The 21,867-nt window shown below is 39.0% G+C and overlaps 1 protein-coding gene across 1 annotated transcript; it reads right to left on the bottom strand.

Annotated features, from left to right (window-relative positions):
• Window positions 1-274: 274 nt before the first annotated feature.
• Window positions 275-11,517, bottom strand: LOC110943273 (protein PFC0760c-like). Its single transcript, XM_022185022.1, has 2 exons — window positions 11,292-11,517; window positions 275-975 (listed from the first exon to the last, which is right to left on the bottom strand). The coding sequence occupies exons 1-2, from the start codon at window positions 11,515-11,517 to the stop codon at window positions 275-277; spliced, it is 927 nt and encodes a 308-aa protein (XP_022040714.1).
• Window positions 11,518-21,867: the final 10,350 nt, after the last annotated feature.

Below are 21,867 nucleotides of genomic sequence, written 5' to 3'. Positions count from 1 at the left end.
TGTGTGTGCTTGATTGCCAAAGTTGTGAAAACTAAACCCTAAGAGATGTGTATGCATAAGTACGTAATAGGGAAGTGGGCCGAAACCCCACTTGGGCTATCTCATGGTCTCGAGTCCAACTATATGGACCGAGTGGGTTTGTGCAATCGAGTAGGTGTTGTGCGATTGGGCCGTTTATAAACATACATACAACACACAAGGTACGTATCAACATAACATTCATATAATCACAAAGTTCACATAAACACGTATCGTTACACAAAGTAGGTTCGAATTACGAGTTGTCACATTTAAACTTTCTTTCAGTATCTTTTCTGAACCATTTCTTACGTTCTTCGCGCTGTTCATCTTTTAACATTTCATGGAAACTTTTGTTCTTTACACTTTCTGCAACCTTTCTTCGCAACTCATCTTCATTAGCTTGACTGAAGAATTCAGCAAGCGTCAGAAAGTTAGAAGTATCAACATTCACATTCTCAGAATGTTCTTCGTCACTACAGTCTTCCACTTCAACTCTGTCATAGTTATCAGCATCTTCAACGTATTTATACTGATACTCAGGCTGCTGATTAATATTAAACTGATTCAGCTCCTCTTCAAAATCAACTTTGAAATTAATATCATCAACATGTGCCATCTTTACGATCTCATCCAAAGTATAAGTATGCATGATTTCTCCTTCTTCTACATTGTGTTCAAGACGAAGGATCAATCTCGTAAGGTGATCATCGCTTTCATCAACATTCTTAGCATCATCATGCTCCCCCTCACCACTTGCATTACTTGATTCTTCGTTAGCATCATCATGAAGATATTCATCAATCTTTTCTTCATTAGACGCTTCAGTGACTTTCATGCCTGTAGAACCTTGATCATTGTCATCATTGCCATCATCATCATGGTCACTACTAGCAGAATAAACATCATCTGCATCATCCTTCATGATATCATCATCATTTTCTTCTTCTTCATCATCTTCATCATCGTCGTCAAACTCACTAGAAACAGAACTTATCGGACACGTGTCACACCCCGACCACGTAAAACAACAAAACGTGGCGGAATCGTCGGGGAGTGTTGTAATAGAATCATTGTTTCATAACACATGGAAAATTGAAATTTTGTTTTATTGATTTAAAAGAGTTACAATGTCTAAACAAACAAAGAAGTATAACATATTTAACTAGTCTTGCATCTTTTATTGTCACTAAGGCCCAAGTCCGCCTATGTGTATCTTGATCAATCCTATGCATCATCTCCTAAAACACATGTGAAAATAGGTACGTCAGCATAAAAATGCCGGCGAGTACATAGGTTTTATTGATTTTAGGATTCATGACTTATGAGTTTAGAAAAAAGTTGTTTAACAAAAGTCAGTCATGATCCTTGTAAAATGTTTTCTTTAATAAATCGTTTGTAAAGCGATGATAGATATGTATATTTAAAAGAATAATGTAAGGTTAAATGAATAACCAAATAAAAAAATAAGTTGTATAAAACAAGTTGTTTTTGTAAAACAAAGTCTTATGAAAAATATGTTATTTGTGTAAAAACGTATAAGTCCAAATTGAATGATTTAAGTAACGCTACGACATGTAATATGATAGAAACACTTATATATAGGAAGTACCAGCGGCGTATCCACCATGTTTGTATCATACTACACACGTCTTGTTACTTAAGTCACTTAAACAAACCACCAAAGTATAATGTTTATGTTTAAACCAACCATCAAATGTTCTTGTATAAACCAATGTCGAATGTTTAAAGTCCAAAATGAAGTCATGTAATTTGTCACATAAACCAAGTGTAAAAATGTGTAGAACAAAGTATTTTGAGTATATCAAAAAGTTATGTTTTGCAAAGTAAAAGCATGTTTTAAATGATACAAACATTTATGTGGTAAGTTAACGCATACATTCAAGCCTTGAGACAGATGGATAACCCTAAGTAAAGGTTATCAAAAGAAATGTTTTCGGATTTAGTCATTCCTTTCATCCAAACAAACCTAGGATGTCAGGAACGGGATTTGTCAAGTCCTATGGTACCATTACTTACTACCGAGCGACGTAGCTAATGTTAATGAATGTATATAAGTCCCGTATGTACAAACCAAATTTTATACCAAATGTAAACATGTTGTATGAAAACAATGTACTATGTATGCTAAGTTAACATACAAAGCAGAAAAGTCATGTAAAACAATGCGCTAATATGCCATGTAAACATATATAGCAAAGTAATGTAATGTAGATCAATGTGCTAGCATGCTAAGTAAACATACATAGCAAAACATAATGAAATCATGTACTAATAGTATACTAATGAACATAGCAAGCATATAATGTAAAACATGGAAAGCACGAAAGTAACAAGTAGGCACATGTGTTTCACCCCAAAATGTTTGGAAAACGGTAAAAGAGGGGTACTATGTACTCACTTGAGGGTGCTTAGAAGTCTTGAACAACAACCAAGCAAAGCTAGAGGGATCACGGAATCAAATGGCACCCTATATAGATAACTACATAAATAACCGGACCTAAATCGGGAGATCGGATAGTGTGAAGCTTCATAAACCAAGTGAGTATTGGAACTCATATAGTATGGTTTAACAAAGCCTATTTACTAAAATGAAACCTAACCTAAGTGCTTACGACCCATTACGACCCGTTTAGGTAGCTTATGCTACTTTAACGCGTCGTTCGCGTAAAACGCGTTCGAACCGCCTAACTAGTCCTATGACAAGTAGAATATGCCTTAATATGTCTAATATAGTTTCCTAATCAGTTTAGATGTCAAAATTTAGTTTACATATGCTTAAAATGAATTTATGCGTAAAAAGGGTATTTTGGTAATTTTCCTAAGGCATATAAACTACCTATCATATAACTACTTAAACGGAGTGACCATAAGGTATAACCTCGGAAGATTATTCCCTATACAACTACGGTCACCTAATGTGTTTGGTCGGATCCTAATGATCGACCAAATGGGTCTGGTTCGAAAGTATAAGCGATTGATTAGATCGCTTAACTTTACGACCCTAAACAAGCACAAATCTAATAGTGACGAGCTAAACATGCAAGAACAAGTTTAGCTTAAGTTAGAAGACAGGTTTGGTATCAAAACAAACGGTTTTGATACCCTAGAGTAGTTTGGTTACAAAATACGCGAGAAAACGCATTTTGGCCGAAACTATGACTCGTCACTGAGCCTAGATAACGTAGAAATCAGTAGGTATAGTCACTAGGGACTATAACCATCGTGATTACGCTCACGTTATGAAGTTCAAACGAGCTTCGTGTTGACCATAAACTGGTCAATGCAGAAAGTCAAACGCAGTTTGACTTTAATGCTAAAACGAACGAAAAACGCGAAAGAATACTTACAGAAGGTCCCCGCAAGATTTGACCCGATTCACTCTCAGGTAGGAAGCATAAACTTCCACTTAGAGAGTGTAGAATCAGATTCAAATTGTGGGTTTTGAGCAAGTGAATGAAAGGGGTATTTATAGATATCGTAGAGCCGTTGAGATCGTTCCTCGTTAACCGAGATTCAATCCCAGCCGTACATATCGAGCCCATTGTTTTGAAAAACCATTGGAGCCCCCAAACCAGCCCATAGATTGCCCAAAACCATTTGCACAAGTGAGGAACAGCTGGATCAAGCTGGAATGCATTTTCTGCAATCTGGCACCTGCTTACTGACCGTAAGAGGAAGTCCATACGGTCCGTAAGGCCCCTGCAGCTCCAAACTTGGTTTTTAATGCATTTTTGACCCGTTTAATCTCAGTTAACCCCATTTCAAGGCTCTAAAATGAAGTTAAAGTATAGGGAACTTGGAACATGCTCAAAAATATCTCGGATGTCGGTTCGTTTGGCCGTACAGTTGCGTTGTTCGGTTAATTACGATGGAAGTCGTAACGGACGCAAAAACGATCCAAATTACGCGACGAGTGGATTTTTATCAAGACAATCACTAAAACATAATATTTTAATGATTACATAAATTTTTGGATGTCTGGGAGTATTCAGAACGTAAGTTATGCGCGAAAATGCAAACTTATGCACTTTTTACGCTTTTAGTCCCTGAATGACCAGAAAGTTTATTTTAGCACACCGAACACCTCAAAGCCTATTTCTAAGCTATGTAAAGGATATTTAGGGTATGTTTAACTTATGGTCAAGTTCCGGAATGTCCGTTACAGTAGAAGTTCACATACTTTCGCAGTGTGTCGAATTTAGTCCCTGTAAGCGAATAAACTTGATTTCAGCATACCAAACCTTTCGAAAATTATTTTCAAGTTATGTAAAGGTTATTTAAGGTATGTTAAGCTTATGTCACTATTCCGGAGTGTTTGTTGCATTAAATCGGTTATATTTACGCATCAGTGCGCGTATAACCTTCCAGAAAGCGATTTAGAGCCCGAAATCGAACAAGAGTTGATATGTGCAAATGATACACACATTTTTACAAATCCCAAGTATGAAATACAATATTTCATTGGTTTGGTATTTGTTTGATGGTTGAAGTGACACAGGTGTCACAGTCTCCCCTACTTCAGGAAATTTCGTCCCGAAATTTATTTAGAGGAAACTTGTGAGAGCTTGAAACATGAAGTTGAAAAGATCGAACAACACTGGTTAGAGTCCTGAACTTCTAGTAACTTTAAATAACATCACGCTTGCAATGTGAGAGGGTCACTTATATACAAGTATATAAAGCGTTATTGGTGCGTCCACCGTACCTTTATTACATTGTTCACATTTTGTTACGGTTACTACTATTGGTTCTTACACATAATAAGTCTTACTGTGGTTTCCGTGCACTAAACTTTGTAATTATGTATGCATCCATAATTACGTAATTCCTTGCATAGTCACGTAGTGCATCTTATAATGTGTAGGGGAAGAAAACAATGAACGAGCCTGCGATGATTGTGATTAGACTATACTGGGGTCCTTTTTATTTGAGTCAATAAATGATCTCCAGACTTCCAAGGAGTCTTTTCAACTTATATCATCACATGTCATTCTCAACCAGATACTGAATCAATCGTTTGACTAGACCACTCAAAGTGCCTCTTTTGAATCATGGCATGGTACTATATAATCCAAGGGTCTTGACTATCACGTAGAAGCCCAATAAGGATTTAAGGTAGTAACTTTTGAATATCCTACTACGAATCCCTCATATAAAGATATGAAAGGTTCTACGAGTATTTGGATAACGAATATCCAAAGTATACAAAAACACAAAATGCATAAAAGAAGACACAAAATGCATAAACACATAATCACGTAATTGTTTAACTTGATTTTAAATTTGTTATCATTTTGTTAATCTGTTCTGCTAACTAAGCACATGTATTTAAAGCACATCGGGTATCCAATTAGTGGATTTCATTTGGTACTTTAAACATTATCAAGAATCTAACTATGAAGATAGAAAGATTTAAGAAAATTCGATTTCGATTATAAGGAATCGAAATGTTCGAATTAGGGCATACGAGGAATCCAACGAAGGATTCTGATTTGAATGATAATTATCCACAAGGATCTAATTGTAAAGATAAAAAGATCCCATATGGATTTTAAAAGTTGAAGATGTTTTGAAATCTTGCACTGGATGTGCTTGAGTCAAAACATGAAGTAAAAAAAAATGCTTATGAAATTGAGATGCTAGATATGCCAAGGCGACATATGAAGCGGAATTTGAAGGTTAAGTCAATGTATGAGGAAAATATTTTGAAAACTATGTATGGGGTTCTAAAATGTGTTCAATGTTTTTGGAAACCTTATATATAATACATTTGAAATCATAAAGTAGGTGTATTAGGTAGGTATATTTATAAAAATGTTTTAAAATTATGCAAGATGAATTTTTGAAATTATGTATAAGGCTTTTGAAAACATGAATGAAGATTTTGAAATCATGCACTTGATATAAATAATTATACTGTATTGTTTTCAAACTATATAAATCATTTTGAAATCATGAAGGTTGTCTTTGAGAATATAGACAAAACTTTTGAAATCATGCAGGTTGTTTTTGAAAACATAGGCAAAGCTTTTGAAATCGTGCATTTATTATGTTAAGTAAATACACTTATAAAAATGTTTTCGAACTATATATAAAATGTTTTTGAATTCATGAAGGTTGTTTTGAAAACTTATGTTATGCATGTTGAAAAATCAGAACATAATGGGCATGAGATTTGAAAATATCCTTAGTTATCTAACCAAGGATTCAAAGGCATAGATGTGCAAAAGCACGATTACTCATAATGTCACTTTATTATCTGTACTTCGTTTCTTAGAATGAAATGAGTACTTAGAATTTTCCCAAGGGAATCATGAGTAAACACAAGAATGGGAAATTCCCATGAGTAATTTGTAAGGAACATAGTTCCTTGATGTAGGTATCATAGGTAAATGCCATACACACATGTAACTACATTTGTATATCAGGATTGTGAACAACGACTTTTATTTATAAACAAAACAGATTGTTTCACAATACAAGAAAACAAAAGAAACAAAGGCATAATGTAGCAACAGCTTTTGCTCGGCCAAGTGCTCATCCAAGGGTTGGATTTGCATTGACAATCTTCGGGCATTTGTTCCTGAAATGGCTCGTCTCACCACAGTTGTCGCAAGTACCAGATGGGAAACGAGCTTGAGTAGGATTGACTTGGAGTTGGGTAGCAGCAAGGTTTGCAACAACTTTGTTTTGGATAGCAAAGCGGTATATGTTAATCAAATGTCCCCACCGTCCACAGTAGGTACATTTGGGGCAGGGTATGAGGTTTAGATGATGACGGTTGCATCGCTTGCACCATGGGGCAGCTCCCAAGTACGGCTTCCTAGCTGGTGGCATCGCTACCTGGCTAGGTCCCGCTTGATTAGGTGTAACTGCTGCGGGTTTCTTTGAAGCCTTACGCTTCCTTGATTTTGGTGCAGGCCTGAGTTCTGCTTCCTTCGGTGACTCTTGAGTGGCTTCATTGTTGAGACGAGACATGGCAATGCCTAAATCTACAGACTTCAGAATCACTTCGCCTATTTGCTGGGCAAATTTGGCTGTTTGCTCGGATATTTGACCGTTGCTGAGAGGAGGAGACATTCTAGAAGAGAATGAAAGACAGAGGAAGAAAGAAGTGAAAGGTTATCGGATAATCAAAAAAAAAATGGCAACGCATAAAAATCGCGATCATTTGTTTGTTACCTAAGGCAAACAAATGAGACGGTGACAAATCAAAGCAAGCGGGTCATAATAATGTGTCGCTGAAGACATGCTTGCCTATAAGTGAACACTCACCCCAAGAGTTCCCAGGTAAGAGTGATTGGTCCGATACTGCGGATTTGTACGAACACTCTAGCCTTAGACAGAAAACTCAGGGTACAGGCATTCACCCTTCCAGTTTGCACGTGTTCACAATATGAGACCCAAACTTTGACGAGATTTTGAAAACTTAGAGGGTTCAAAACCTTATAACGAAGGGTTCAAAACCTAGTAATCAATCATCCTAGAACAGATGCTTAGTTTTCGAAGCGGATTTGAAATTTATGTTCTTGTTGTGGTTGTTGCCTAAGGATAGGTGACAGTATTGTTTTATGACTAAATGCAAGTAAACTCGCGTTAGGGTCCTAGGAAGGTTATAGACTAGGTCAAAGCATTACTAATAACCTCATTCCCTATAACCATGAGCTCTGATACCAACTTTTTTGTCACACCCCGACCACGTAAAACAACAAAACGTGGCGGAATCGTCGGGGAGTGTTGTAACAGAATCATTGTTTCATAACACATGGAAAATTGAAATTTTGTTTTATTGATTTAAAAGAGTTACAATGTCTAAACAAACAAAGAAGTATAACATAATTAACTAGTCTTGCATCTTTTATTGTCACTAAGGCCCAAGTCCGCCTATGTGTATCTTGATCAATCCTATGCATCATCTCCTGAAACACATGTGAAAATAGGTACGTCAGCATAAAAATGCCGGCGAGTACATAGGTTTTATTGATTTTAGGATTCATGACTTATGAGTTTAGAAAAAGTTGTTTAACAAAAGTCAGTCATGATCCTTGTAAAATGTTTTGTTTAATAAATCGTTTGTAAAGCGATGATAGATATGTATATTTAAAAGAATAATGTAAGGTTAAATGAATAACCAAGTAAAAAAAATAAGTTGTATAAAACAAGTTGTTTTTGTAAAACAAAGCCTTATGAAAAATATGTTATTTGTGTAAAAATGTATAACTCCAAATTGAATGATTTAAGTAACGCTACGACATGTAATATGATACAAACACTTATATATAGGAAGTACCAGCGGCGTATCCACCATGTTTGTATCATACTACACACGTCTCGTTACTTAAGTCACTTAAACAAACCACCAAAGTATAATGTTTATGTTTAAATCAACCATCAAATGTTCTTGTATAAACCAATGTCGAATGTTTAAAAGTCCAAAATGAAGTCATGTAATTTGTCACATAAACCAAGTGTAAAAATGTACAAAACAAAATATTTTGAGTATATCAAAAAGTTATGTTTTGCAAAGTAAAAGCATGTTTTAAATGATACAAACATTTATGTGGTAAGTTAACGCATAGATTCAAGCCTTGAGACAGACGGATAACCCTAAGTAAAGGTTATCAAAAGAAATGTTTTCGGATTCAGTTATTCCTTTCATCCTAACAAACCTAGGATGTCAGGAACGGGATTTGTCAAGTCCTATGGTACCATTACTTACTACCGAGCGGCGTAGCTAATGTTAATGAATGTATATAAGTCCCGTATGTATAAACCAAATGTTATACCAAATGTAAACATGTTGTATGAAAACAATGTACTAAGTATGCTAAGTTAACATACAAAGCAGAAAAGTCATGTAAAACAATGTGCTAATATGCCATGTAAACATATATAGCAAAGTAATGTAATGTAAATCAATGTGCTAGCATGCTAAGTAAACATACATAGCAAAACATAATGAAATCATGTACTAATAGTGTACTAATGAACATAGCAAGCATATAATGTAAAACATGGAAAGCATGAAAGTAATAAGTAGGAACATGTGTTTCACCCCAAAATGTTTGGAAAACGGTAAAAGAGGGGTACTATGTACTCACTTGTGGGTGCTTAGAAGTCTTGAACAACAACCAAGCAAAGCTAGAGGGATCACGGAATCAAATGGCACCCTATATAGATAACTACATAAATAACCGGACCTAAATCGAGAGATCGGATAGTATGAGGCTTCATAAACTAAATGAGTATTGGAACTCATATAATATGGTTTAACAAAGCCTATTTACTAAAATGAAACCTAACCTAAGTGCTTACGACCCATTACGACCCGTTTAGGTAGCTTATGCAACTTTAACGCGTCGTTCGCGTAAAACGCGTTCGAACCGCCTAACTAGTCCTATGACAAGTAGAATATGCCTTAATATGTCTAATATAGTTTCCTAATCAGTTTAGATGTCAAAATTTAGGTTACATATGCTTAAAATGAATTTATGCATAAAAAGGGTATTTTGGTAATTTTCCTAAGGCATTTAAACTACCTATCATATAACTACTTAAACGAAGTGACCATAAGGTATAACCTCGGAAGATTATTCCCTATACAACTACGGTCACCTAATGTGTTTGGTCGGATCCTAATGATCGACCAAATGGGTCGGGTTCGAAAGTATAAGCGATTGATTAGATCGCTTACCTTTACGACCCTAAACAAGCACAAATCTAAGAGTGACGAGCTAAACATGCTAGAACATGTTTAGTTTAAGTTAGAAAACAGGTTTGGTATCAAAACAAACGGTTTTGATACCCTAGAGTAGTTTGCTTACAAAATACGCGAGAAAACGCATTTTGGCCGAAACTACGACTCGTCATTGAGCCTAGATAACGTGGTAATCAGTAGGTATAGTCACTAGGGACTATAACCATCGAGATTACGCTTACGTTATGAAGTTCAAACGAACTTCGTGTTGACCATAAATTGGTCAATGCAGAAAGTCAAACGCAGTTTGACTTTAATGCTAAAACGAACGAAAAACGCGAAAGAATACTTACAGAAGGTCCCCGCAAGATTTGACCCGATTCACTCTCAGGTAGGAAGCATAAACTTCCACTTAGAGAGTGTAGAATCAGATTCAAATTGTGGGTTTTGAGCAAGTGAATGAAGGGGGGTATTTATAGATACCGTAGAGCCGTTAAGATCGTTCCTCGTTAACCGAGATTCAATCCTAGCCGTACACATCGAGCCCATTGTTTTGAAAAACCATTGGAGCCCCCAAACCAGCCCATAGATTGCTCAAAACCATTTGCAAAAGTGAGGAACAGCTGGATCAAGCTGGAATGCATTTTCTGCTATCTGGCACCTGCTTACGGACCGTAAGAGGAGGTCCATACGGTCCGTAAGGACCCTGCAGGTCAGCAAGTTTGAATTTTGGCAGAACAGGCCCCTGCAGCTCCAAACTTGGTTTTTAATGCATTTTTGACCCGTTTAAGTTCCGTTAACCCCATTTCATGGCTCTAAAATGAAGTTAAAGAATAGGGAACTTGAAACATGCTCAAGAATATCATGGATGTCGGTTCGTTTGGCTGTACAGTTGCGTTGTTCGGTTAATTACGACGGAAGTCGTAGCGGACGCAAAAACGATCCAAATTACGCGATGCATGGATTTTTATCAAGACAATCACTAATACATAATATTTTAATGATTACATAAATTTTTGGATGTCCGGGAGTATTCAGAACGTAAGTTATGCGCGAAAATGCAAACTTATGCCCTTTTTGACGCTTTTAGTCCCTGAATGACAAGAAAGTTCATTTTAGCACACCAAACACCTCAAAGACTATTTCTAAGCTATGTAAAGGATATTTAGGGTATGTTTAACTTATGGTCAAGTTCTGGAATGTCCGTTACAGTACAAGTTGACATACTTTCGCAGTGTGTCGAATTTAGTCCTTATAAGCGAATAAACTTGATTTCGGCATACCAAACCTTCCGAAACTTATTTCCAAGTTATGTAAAGGTTATTTAAGGTATGTTAAGCTTATGTCACTATTCCAGAGTGTTTGTTGCATTAAACTGGTTATATTTACGCATCAGTGCGCGTATAACCTTCTAGAACGTGATTTAGAGCCTGAAAACGAACAAGTGTTGATATTTGCAAATGACACACATATTTTTACAAATCCCAAGTATGAAATACAATATTTCATTGGTTTGGTATTTGTTTGATGGTTGAAGTGACACAGGTGTCACAACACGGATCAAGAATAGATGTTTCAGGAACTTTTTCTGGCTCAGACACTACAATTGCCCTTTCAGTTACTTTAGTAACACCTTCAATTGGAACACCTTTGCCTTTGTTTTTCATTTCAGCTTCAATCTTAGCCTTACGTCGTGCTCTAACTTCCTCAAGCTCGATCTCTTCAAATCTTTGTTCGATTGGCTTTCCGATCAAGTTCTCCAACACTTTCATCATCATGTATGATCCATGTTCTTTCTGTTGGTGCACAATGTCTAAAGCCTGCGTCTTTGTAATGCTAGATTCATGTATAGGGTCCAGATAGGTCATTTTGTATAAGTTCAGGGGGTTTAAATGTAATTTTATGACTTTCATGTTGTAGGTCCGCTTTTGTGGCACTTGTCCACAAAAGTGAACCGACTTAGTTGTCAGGTCCGCTTTTGTGGACATGTCACATTAGCGGACCAAGTAGCCTATATATACCCCTGTTGTGTTCTTCATTTGTAACCTTGTCTGTGAACTAACGTCGAACTGCTGTCCGTACGGCATGTGATATACAAGTGAAGAAAAGTGTTTAAAGTGTGATTCCTTCTGTTTCTACTCCATTCTTTTACATTTTGCTTTGTATCATGTCTGAAATGTGTTTCCGCCACATTTCCGGCAAGCACTAGCTCTGATTGACTCGTTCTAGAGGTCAAAACTGATCCTACAATTGGTATCAGAGCCAGTTGTGTCACACCCCCAAATTCCACATGAGGAGTACCACCGCTTGGAGGCGTGACTGACCAGGATCTTAACCATCAATCACATTGAACTCATAAGAATAGATGAATAATACTTTCATTTATAAACAACAAGTGTTACAACATTACTATGTTTCACAGTTTACAGCGGAAGCATATTTAAATCAATGAGTGTTTATGAAACCACATGTAAGTTCTTAGTTCTTGTGTTGCGTTTCCATGTGTCTCGACCCATGACCACTCCAGCTCCCCAGACAGCAAGTTCCTTGGATATGCACCTATAAGCCTGCAAGGCATGTAATAGAGAGTCAACAACAATGTTGAGCGAGTTCACAGTTGGATGTTCGTTTTAAGTGTTTTACGAAAACATAGTTTGTCTTAAGTTAGCTTACTTGTCGTGGGGGTTTCCCATAACTGAAAACATAATTAACCAGTTTACCCAGTTTCCCCAACATATTCATAGATGGTGGGGGTTTCCCAAGTGAAATGTTTATTGTTTAGTTATAGTATCCGTATTGTGAGCCCTGTGTTCGTTCATTAAGTCATATATCATATTAGTTCGTATCGCAGCCTCTAGGCATGTATGTGAAGATTAGGGAAAGTTCTCAAGTATTCTAGACTAGGTATGTTTGTATCGCGGCCACCCGGCACCTGTGCGAAGTTTTAGTGTATAGTTCGCAGCCTTCCAAGGCATGTGTGCGAAGATTAGTCATATTATCGCAGCCAACCCTGGCATGTGTGCGAAGATCAGTCATATTATCGCAGCCAATCCCGGCGTGTGTGCGAAGATCAGTTCTATAAGCATCACTAGTCTAGCAGTATCTTAACCAATCACCTTCCTCACCCGAGGATCATATCACTACGTTCCATTATCTAGAGAAGTACAAAGAAATAAATCAATCCCATTCCCACCCTGGAAACCCCATGCCTTGGCTGTGTGAACTCACCTTGGTTTGCTCGGTATGTTAGGTTATGCACTCACAAGTAATCAGTCAAGTCCTATTGTATGCACGTATAATAAATCAGTTCAAGTTTGTAAAGTTTCACGTGCAATTTAATACCATAGAGTATGTTTGACAATTGATATCATGCATCATTCATCAGTTAATCACATTCGTACAGAATCCACGTTTCACATAAGAGTTTTCACAGTTTATTCGAGCAATATTAATCATTAACATGTCAAACGGCGTTTAACAATTTAACGAGGTTCCACATTTGACAAGATTTACACACTTAGCGCAGAAAACACACGTAACAGAACCATTCAATAGTCAAAGGTCATAAGTGAGTTATTGGAATCATCAAGTAGCATTATCATTATCCGGACATCGGTACTTCATTAAATTAAAGCAGCACTTGTAGGTTAATCATAAGTCAGACTCATGAGTGTATCTGTTCTAAATTGTTGATCACTAAACAAAATATTATCTAACCATCATGCAATTTCACCCATCACCCAATCAGTAGTTTAAAAGTCGGACATGGAGGGGGTGGGTTAAAGCTCGGACTGAATCATGGGGGTGGGGTGATAAAAGTCGGACAAGAGGTTGTGAGGGTTAAAAGTCGGACCAAGCATGTGGGGGTCACAAAGGTCGGACCACCCCTTCTACAAACAAAACTCGGACCAAAGGTCCCCTTTTGCAAAAAGTCAGTGTCACACCCCCAAAAATCCACACGCGGAGTACCACCGCTTGGGAGCGTGACATGACCAGGATCAAGCCATCAATCATATTGAACATAGCATGATATAAATAAGATAGTTCGTAAAACCCCATTCAATACAATTGATGTTCTATACCAAACATAGTATCAATAGCGGAAGCATAAGTATGTAAACCCAAAGTAAAACATAAGTTCAGATATTCGAAACATTAAAAATAGTATTCATGATCCATTGCCCACAACGACCCGCTCCTCCTTGTGCAAGCTCCATAAGTACCTAAGGTCCTGCAAGGCATGCAGCAGAGAGTCAACAACTAGTTGAGCGAGTTCACAGTTAATAGTTCAGTAATAGTATAGTGTGAGTAGTAAGATCGTTCGTTATAGCATATATCGTATTTCCATCGCGGCCTCCCAGGCAGGTATGCGAAGATATTAGGGGATGTTCCTCCCAAGTATTCTAGACTAGGTTTATTCGTATCGCGGCCTACCAGGCAGGTGTGCGAAGATTAGTATGTTTAGTTCGCGGCCTTCCTAAGGTAGGTGTGCGAAGTCAGTCATAATATCGCGGCCAACCCTTGGCAGGTGTGCGAAGATCAGTTCAGTAAGTGTTACTAGTCTAGTCGTGTCATATCGTTCGGTTCTATCAGCTGAGTATGTACAATAATTCAACAAATCCCATTACCACCTGGGAACCCCATGCCTTGGCTGTGTGAACTCACCTTGGTTTGCTCGGTATGCTAAGTATGTGCTTGTAATTAATCAATCACGTCCTAAAGTACGTACATATGCATAATCAGTTTATATCCAAGTTGTGCACGTATAGGTAATCATACAAGTACCAGCATGTATTCGTTATCACATAAGTTATGCACATCACCTAACAGCAGTTAAATAATCCAGTTATCATTTGACAGAGTTAAACCATGTTACTGTGCAAAATGTACAAATTGGCGAAACACATATTGGCGAATCACATCATTGGCGAAACACATGTTTGACGAAACACATGTTTCGTCAACTACCCTTTTGGCGAAACACAAATTCTAATTCGTCGACCTCCTTGGCGAAACACATTCTGTTTCGTCAAGACTTCCAATTCGTCAAACATTCACATTCGTCAAGGCATTAGTTATGTCAACATGTCAGTTACGAAAATCATGCAGTCCATTATGGAAACCCTAATCATTCTAGCAGTCGCCTAGAACACCATCAAGAACAATCATCATACAATCATCATCAGATCAACGTGCAACTATTGTAACCCAGAAATCATAATCAACAAAGTTTAACATTAAACCGACATGAGTATCGTTGGTTCTAGATCTACCCATCACGTAATCACATCAATCCGGTCAGTTTATTGATATCCCTAAATCAACACCATGTTTCACATTGCATACTGAAAACAAGATCATAACACTCATAATCAACCCTAGTTCATCCTAACGGTTAACAATAAATCATACAATTCATGCATTCACATATCAACATGATATTCATCAACAATACGTAGACCAATAAACATTAGCAATGACTAACCGGAGAATTAAACGATTTATACGGACGGAACGGGTGAATTCTCGGATAACAGGGGCTGCCGATGTGCACAGGAAAGCTTCTAGGGTTTCAGTTTTGCCAAAGTTGTGAAACAGGAGGTCGTTCCACGTTTTAAACACATACAGACGGTTTGGGCCCGTAATGGGCTTTGGCGAATCAGATGGGCCGGCAAAACAAGCTTTGTTTCGTCAAGTTGTTCTTGGCGAATCAAAACTCTGATTCGTCGAGATGTTGTATGGCGAATCTCATTTGATTCGTCGGGTCCTTAACGGGCTAGTGGGCTTTATCCAATTCAGGTTTTATAATTAAGCGTTTCACACTAACACATAATCAAGCAATCACGAAACACTTTATTATATCACAACGTGTACAATTACAAGCCAATCAAGTCAGTACGTAAACAGTCAAAGTCAATGGTCAAGGTCAACGTGCATTCAATGCAAAAGTGAAGGTCGAAAGTTCGAGTTGTCACACTCGGACCCCCCTTCAATTGATTCAAAGGTCGGACAAGGATCTGGGGCCAAAACTCGGACATCATAACAAAGAGAAGTTCGGACTCATCACCATTTAGAAACTCGGACATCCATCTATCATTTTAAGAAAAAGTCGGACCCTATTATGTAAGAAACTCGGACAAGAACAATCCTTAAAGGTCGGACCTTAGGTTGGCTCACATGAAACTCGGACATACTAGGGTTAAGGCCAAAAGATCGGACCAATACTCCCCTGTTTTAAAGTCGAACTAGCATTATATAGAAAAACTCAGACACAACACATTCAATAATTCGATATTTGCAATTGAAACAGTTACGTTTCCTTTCGATCAATAGTTTCATTCATCATCCTAAAAACCCTAATTTCATTCACTTAAACGGCAGAATCTTAATCAATCGATCAAGGCTTAATAACAATAATCATCACAAGAACAGTCTATCAAGCATGCAACTAATTATCATCATCATGTTCACAATTATCCAGAATTAAATCAAAATCACAGAATATTATATAAGGAACTAGGGTTTTCATGAACACATAATCAAGAATCAAGAATTGATAATAATCAAGCAATCAATTAGGGTTTACAAGTATTACAATGATCAATAAACAATTACCTTGAATGATTCTAGAGAAAATGTGGGATCAAAGTGTTGAATGTCTTGTGCCAATGATGAAGGTGATAATGATTTCTAGGGGATTAGAGAATACAGTACGTACTTTGGTTTTGTGAAAATGATTAGTGAACAAGGGATTAGGGTTAAGTATAGTTTAATTTTTCACTAATTACTCTACACACCCTGAATTACTATATCTTACACAAGCACACCATCTCACATCAATTTCACAGTTTCACCACCAAGTTCACATATTTGACAAGTCTTTCCAAATTAACAAACAACCATACACAAATCACACAATACACTTCATTGTATTAAAACGTATACAATTTCATAGCAACTAATCGCACAAATAATTAACTACAACAAACAGTGAACGTGCAATAAATGCGAAATAGAAATCTTGGAAATTCGAGTTGTCACATTATCCCCAACTTAAAAAAAATTTCGTCCCGAAATTTGGTACGCACTCACTGAGGAAGCTAGGTAAGCTGTATTGTTCACTGATTTTCCTGGGGTGTCACATCATCCCCCCGTTGATTTGGAATTTCGTCCCGAAATTCCGCAATAGTAGCTTCAGTCTCAGTAGTGGTTGCATTGGTTCCGAATAACTGGGGGTACTTTTCTGTCATCTGGTCTTCGCGTTCCCAGGTGTACTCTGGGCCACGTTTGGAGTTCCAACGAACTCGGACAAGAGGGATTCTCTTGTGTTTGAGGACCTTAACATCCCGGTCCGTGATTTCAACTGGTTCCTCGACGAAGTGCAACTGTTCGTCGATAGTGAGTTCCTTAAAAGGAACTATGAGGGTCTCATCTGACAGGCACTTCTTTAGATTCGACATGTGGAATACATTGTGAACTGCACCGAGTTCAGCTGGTAGGTTCAGTCTGTAGGCTACCTTGCCTATTCTTTCAGTGATTTCGAACGGTCCAACATACCATGGATTGAGCTTGCCTCGTTTACCAAATCTAACCACCCCCTTCCAGGGTGAGACTTTAAGTAAAACCCGGTCCCCGACCTGAAATTCCAATGGCTTCCGACGCTTATCCGCGTAGCTTTTCTGGCGGTCGCGAGCTGCCGCCATGCGTTGTCGTATCTGTGCTATTCGTTCGGTAGCATCAACTACCATTTCTGGACATGTAATCTGACTATCCCCCACCTCTGCCCAACAGAGAGGTGACCGGCATTTACATCCGTACAATGCCTCGAATGGAGCGGCTTGTATGCTGGTGTGGTAACTGTTATTATATGAAAACTCCACTAACGGGAGGTGCTTTTCCCAGCTTGTTGCTGAAATCGATAACACACGCCCGAAGCATGTCTTCTGGAGTTTGGATCGTGCGCTCAGACTGCCCATCCGTCTGAGGGTGGTAAGCTGTGCTCATGTCTAATCGAGAGCCAAAAGCTTTGTGCATTGCTTGCCATAGTTCTGAAGTGAATCGTGCATCGCGAATCGAAATAATAGAGGTGGGCACCCCGTGCCTCGAAACAACTTCCTTCAAGTAGATGTCTGCTAATGTAGAGAACTTATCCGTTTCTTTGATAGCCAAGAAATGAGCAGACTTTGTGAGTCGATCAACGATTACCCAAATGGTATCATTTCCACGCTGGGATCTAGGCAGGCCAGTTACGAAATCCATGGAAATTTCTTCCCATTTCCACTGTAGTATCCTGGGTTGTTGCAGTAGGCCTGAGGGTTTCTGGTATTCTGTCTTGACTCTCGCACGAGTCAAACATTTGCCGACGTAAGTTGCAATGTGGGCCTTCATACTAGGCCACCAATATGTTGTTCTGATGTCGTGGTACATTTTATCCGACCCTGGATGTACCGAGTAGCGAGACTTATGAGCTTCATCCGTCACAAGTTCTCGTAAACCGCCATACAGTGGTACCCAAATACGTCCTGTTAGATAGTAAGCGCCGTCTTCCTTTTGTTCTAATCGTTGCCTTGATCCGCGTAAGGCTTCAGCCCTGACGTTTTCTGGTTTCAATGCTTCAACCTGAGCATTTCATATCTGTGCAGGAAGATCAGACTGAATAGTGAGCTGCAAAGCTCGTACATGCCTAGGTAGAGTGTCTTTTCGACTGAGAGCGTCAGCCACAACATTGGCCTTGCCTGGATGGTACTTGATGGCACATTCATAATCATTAAGTAGCTTGACCCATCGTCGTTGACGCATGTTCAGTTCCTTCTGCTTGAAGATATGCTCGAGACTCCTATGATCGGTGTAGATAGTGCACTTGGTACCGTATAAGTAGTGTCGCCATATCTTAAGCGCAAAAACAACAACTCCCAGCTCTAAATCGTGCGTCGTGTAATTCCATTCATGAACTTTGAGTTGTCGCGAAGCGTAGGCAATAAATTTATCCCGTTGCATCAATACACAACCAAGACCCTGTATCGACGCGTCACAATAAACCACAAAATCATCCGTGCCCTCTGGCAATGAGAGAATAGGTGCGCTGCATAGCCTATCCTTTAAGTGCTGAAAAGCAGTTTCCTGGGAATCTCCCCAACGGTAGGTGACACCCTTCTGCGTCAGCATAGTAAGCGGTTGTGCGATCTTCGAAAAATCTTTAATGAACCGTCTGTAGTACCCCACCAAACCCAAGAATTGGCGTATTTCCGTCGGTGTAGCCAGTTCCTGATTGAATCTACCTTGGACGGATCAACATGAATCCCATCCCTGTTCACCACAAGGCCTAAGAAGTGGACTTCACGAAGCCAGAAGTCGCATTTTGAAAACTTTGCGTACAGTTGCTCCTTTCGAAGAAGTTCCAAGATAAGTCGTAAGTGCTGCTCGTGTTCCTCCTGACACTTGGAGTAGGTCAGAATATTGTCGATGAAGACAATGACGAACTTGTCTAGATAGGGTTTGCACACCCTGTTCATAAGATCCATGAAAACTGCAGGCGCGTTCGTAAGCCCGAATGGCATGACTAGAAACTCGTAGTGTCCGTAGCGAGTTCTGAATGCTGTCTTGGAGACGTCCTCATTCCCGGACTCTCAGCAGGTGGTAATCCTGACCTCAGGTCTATCTTGGAGTAGTAGCTCGACCCTTGCAACTGGTCGAATATATCATCAATTCGTGGAGGAGGATAGCGGTTCTTCACCGTCACTTTGTTGAGTTCTCGATAATCATAACACGTGCGGAAAAGTTTCTCTTCACGGTATAACGGGGGCTCCTTAAAGCGAAAACTAGATCCGACGAAACTCGAGTCCATTAATTCCTGAAGCTGCTTAGGCAGTTCCTGCAACCTTCCTGGTGTAAGGTAATAAGATGTACTAATAACAAAGGCTACTCCTAGCATGATACGGGTCTGACATCCCACTTGACAATGTGTAGATAAACCTGATAGTTCTTCTGGTAACACTTAGGGAGAAGTCACGTACAATTGAGGAATCCTCGATCCTCCTTTCCTTGGTCTTGATATCCACGTTGAGGGTTAACATTGTAGGGTAGTTCTTCCGTAGACACTCCTGGCCCTTCTTACTGGAATGAAGTTAACCGTTGTACCACTCCGACACGCTGCAAGAGGTAACATTTCTCGTACAAGGTTTTCTCCTCACTGAGCGTATGCATACGATATCCGGGTAGCCAGTCCACATGGCTACTGCGTCAAATGTATCAAGGGTAGCAGAAGGATGGTCGACGCTGATCACTTGTCCCACAAGGTCGAGTTTGCATTCCTACGCCCATATGAGGTTTTCAATAGGCTCGCCATCTGTCGTTTCCATAGCAGGTTCGGTTTCGAGATGTACTAAAGTTGAGCCTAACAGTGACGAAGTGAATTATTACTAAGAGGACGAATCCATACCAATCCTAATTACCCATCGCGAGTACCACATCCAGTGTTGTTGCTACTGCTACTAGAGCTCCCAAATCTACCATTGTTCCTTAGGTTGATGATGTTTTAACTTAACCCGTACATAGGTCGGTAAGGTGCTACGCTCATCCTCCTGTCCGTCGTCGTTACGAGTGGTTCAAGTGGTTCGCTATCTGATACGAGAGTGTTGCGGAAGTGATCACACTTCGGGATTCGGAAACGTCAATCCATGAGTTTCAGAAAACGAGGAGGAGTATGGTAAATTTCGTTCAATCATTCGACACGAGGACATCCAACTCAGGGACGTTCGTATAAGCACCTAACATTCTACATGGTTCGCTAGATGTTCTAATGGGTGTTCAGGTAACACTCGACAGCATCGAGTTTCGAAAGAATCCAACGATAATGGAGAAGTTCACGTTTAAGTTTGAGTAGGGAGACAATTACTGCTATGGCCCCTATAGGTTGGTTATGTTTCATATTGATCAAATAACAGGACAGAACCCCTTTTCCACTTGTTAAGCCTTACTGGGACTCACATGCACCCCACATTATTATTATGTGTGCACCCACAATAATATTGTGATTTGCATGTTCATCTCAGCTCCTCTTAACTCATGTCAAATGGTTCCCCACACTCAAGTAGGAATCAAGAGTATCACATAGCGTAGGTTATGAAGGTTTAGGGAAAGACCACCCTATCGGTCACTTATTACATGAATGTGTTCATGAATTCATATTAGTATGCTAAACGTGCAATCCATGCAATATCGTATGTAGGTGTTCACTAGTTATGTAGTACAATGAGTATAAGAAGGACGAACCTTGCAATCTGGAGCTGAGTGTCATGGTCGTATTCCTGTTTTCAGAATCTGTCCGGTTATACTCTGGTTTTACAAAAACAGTTTCCCTTTTTTTTAAAACCAAGTTCACTATAACCAATGGCTCTGATACCAATCTGTCACACCCCCAAATTCCACATGCGGAGTACCACCGCTTGGAGGCGTGACTGACCAGGATCTTAACCATCAATCACATTGAACTCATAAGAATAGGTGAATAATACTTTCATTTATAAACAACAAGTGTTACAATATTACAATGTTTCACAGTTTACAGCGGAAGCTTATTTAAATCAATGATTGTTTATGAAACCACATGTAAGTTCTTAGTTCTTGTGTTGCGTTTCCATGTGTCTCGACCCATGACCACTCCAGCTCCCCAGACAGCAAGTTCCTTGGATATGCACCTATAAGCCTGCAAGGCATGTAATAGAGAGTCAACAACAATGTTGAGCGAGTTCACAGTTGGATGTTCGTTTTAAGTGTTTTACGAAAACATAGTTTGTCTTAAGTTGGCTTACTTGCCTTGGGGGTTTCCCATAATTGAAAACATAATTAACCAGTTTACCCTGTTTCCCAAACATATTCATAGATGGTGGGGGTTTCCCAAGTGAAATGTTTATTGTTTAGTTATAGTATCCGTATTGTGAGCCCTGTGTTCGTTCATTAAGTCATATATCGTATTAGTTCGTATCGCAGCCCTCTAGGCATGTATGCGAAGATTAGGGAAAGTTCTCAAGTATTCTAGACTAGGTATGTTTGTATCGCGGCCACCCGGCACCTGTGCGAAGTTTTAGTGTATAGTTCGCAGCCTTCCAAGGCATGTGTGCGAAGATTAG

This window comes from Helianthus annuus, chromosome 5 (genome assembly GCF_002127325.2).
Source record: "Helianthus annuus cultivar XRQ/B chromosome 5, HanXRQr2.0-SUNRISE, whole genome shotgun sequence".
NCBI classification, from domain to species: Eukaryota; Viridiplantae; Streptophyta; class Magnoliopsida; order Asterales; family Asteraceae; genus Helianthus; species Helianthus annuus.
Note: the sequence above shows the minus strand (reverse complement) of the source record. Positions and strands in the feature narration are given on the sequence as shown.

Coding starts and splice junctions, on each gene's coding strand:
- LOC110943273 (XM_022185022.1), bottom strand. CDS start 11,517: ATGATGATGAAAGTGTTGGAGAACTTGATCGGAAAGCCAATCGAACAA. Junction 976..11,291: donor ATCTATTCTTGATCCGTGTT/GTGACACCTGTG, acceptor ACGATGATGAAG/ATGATGAAGAAGAAGAAAAT.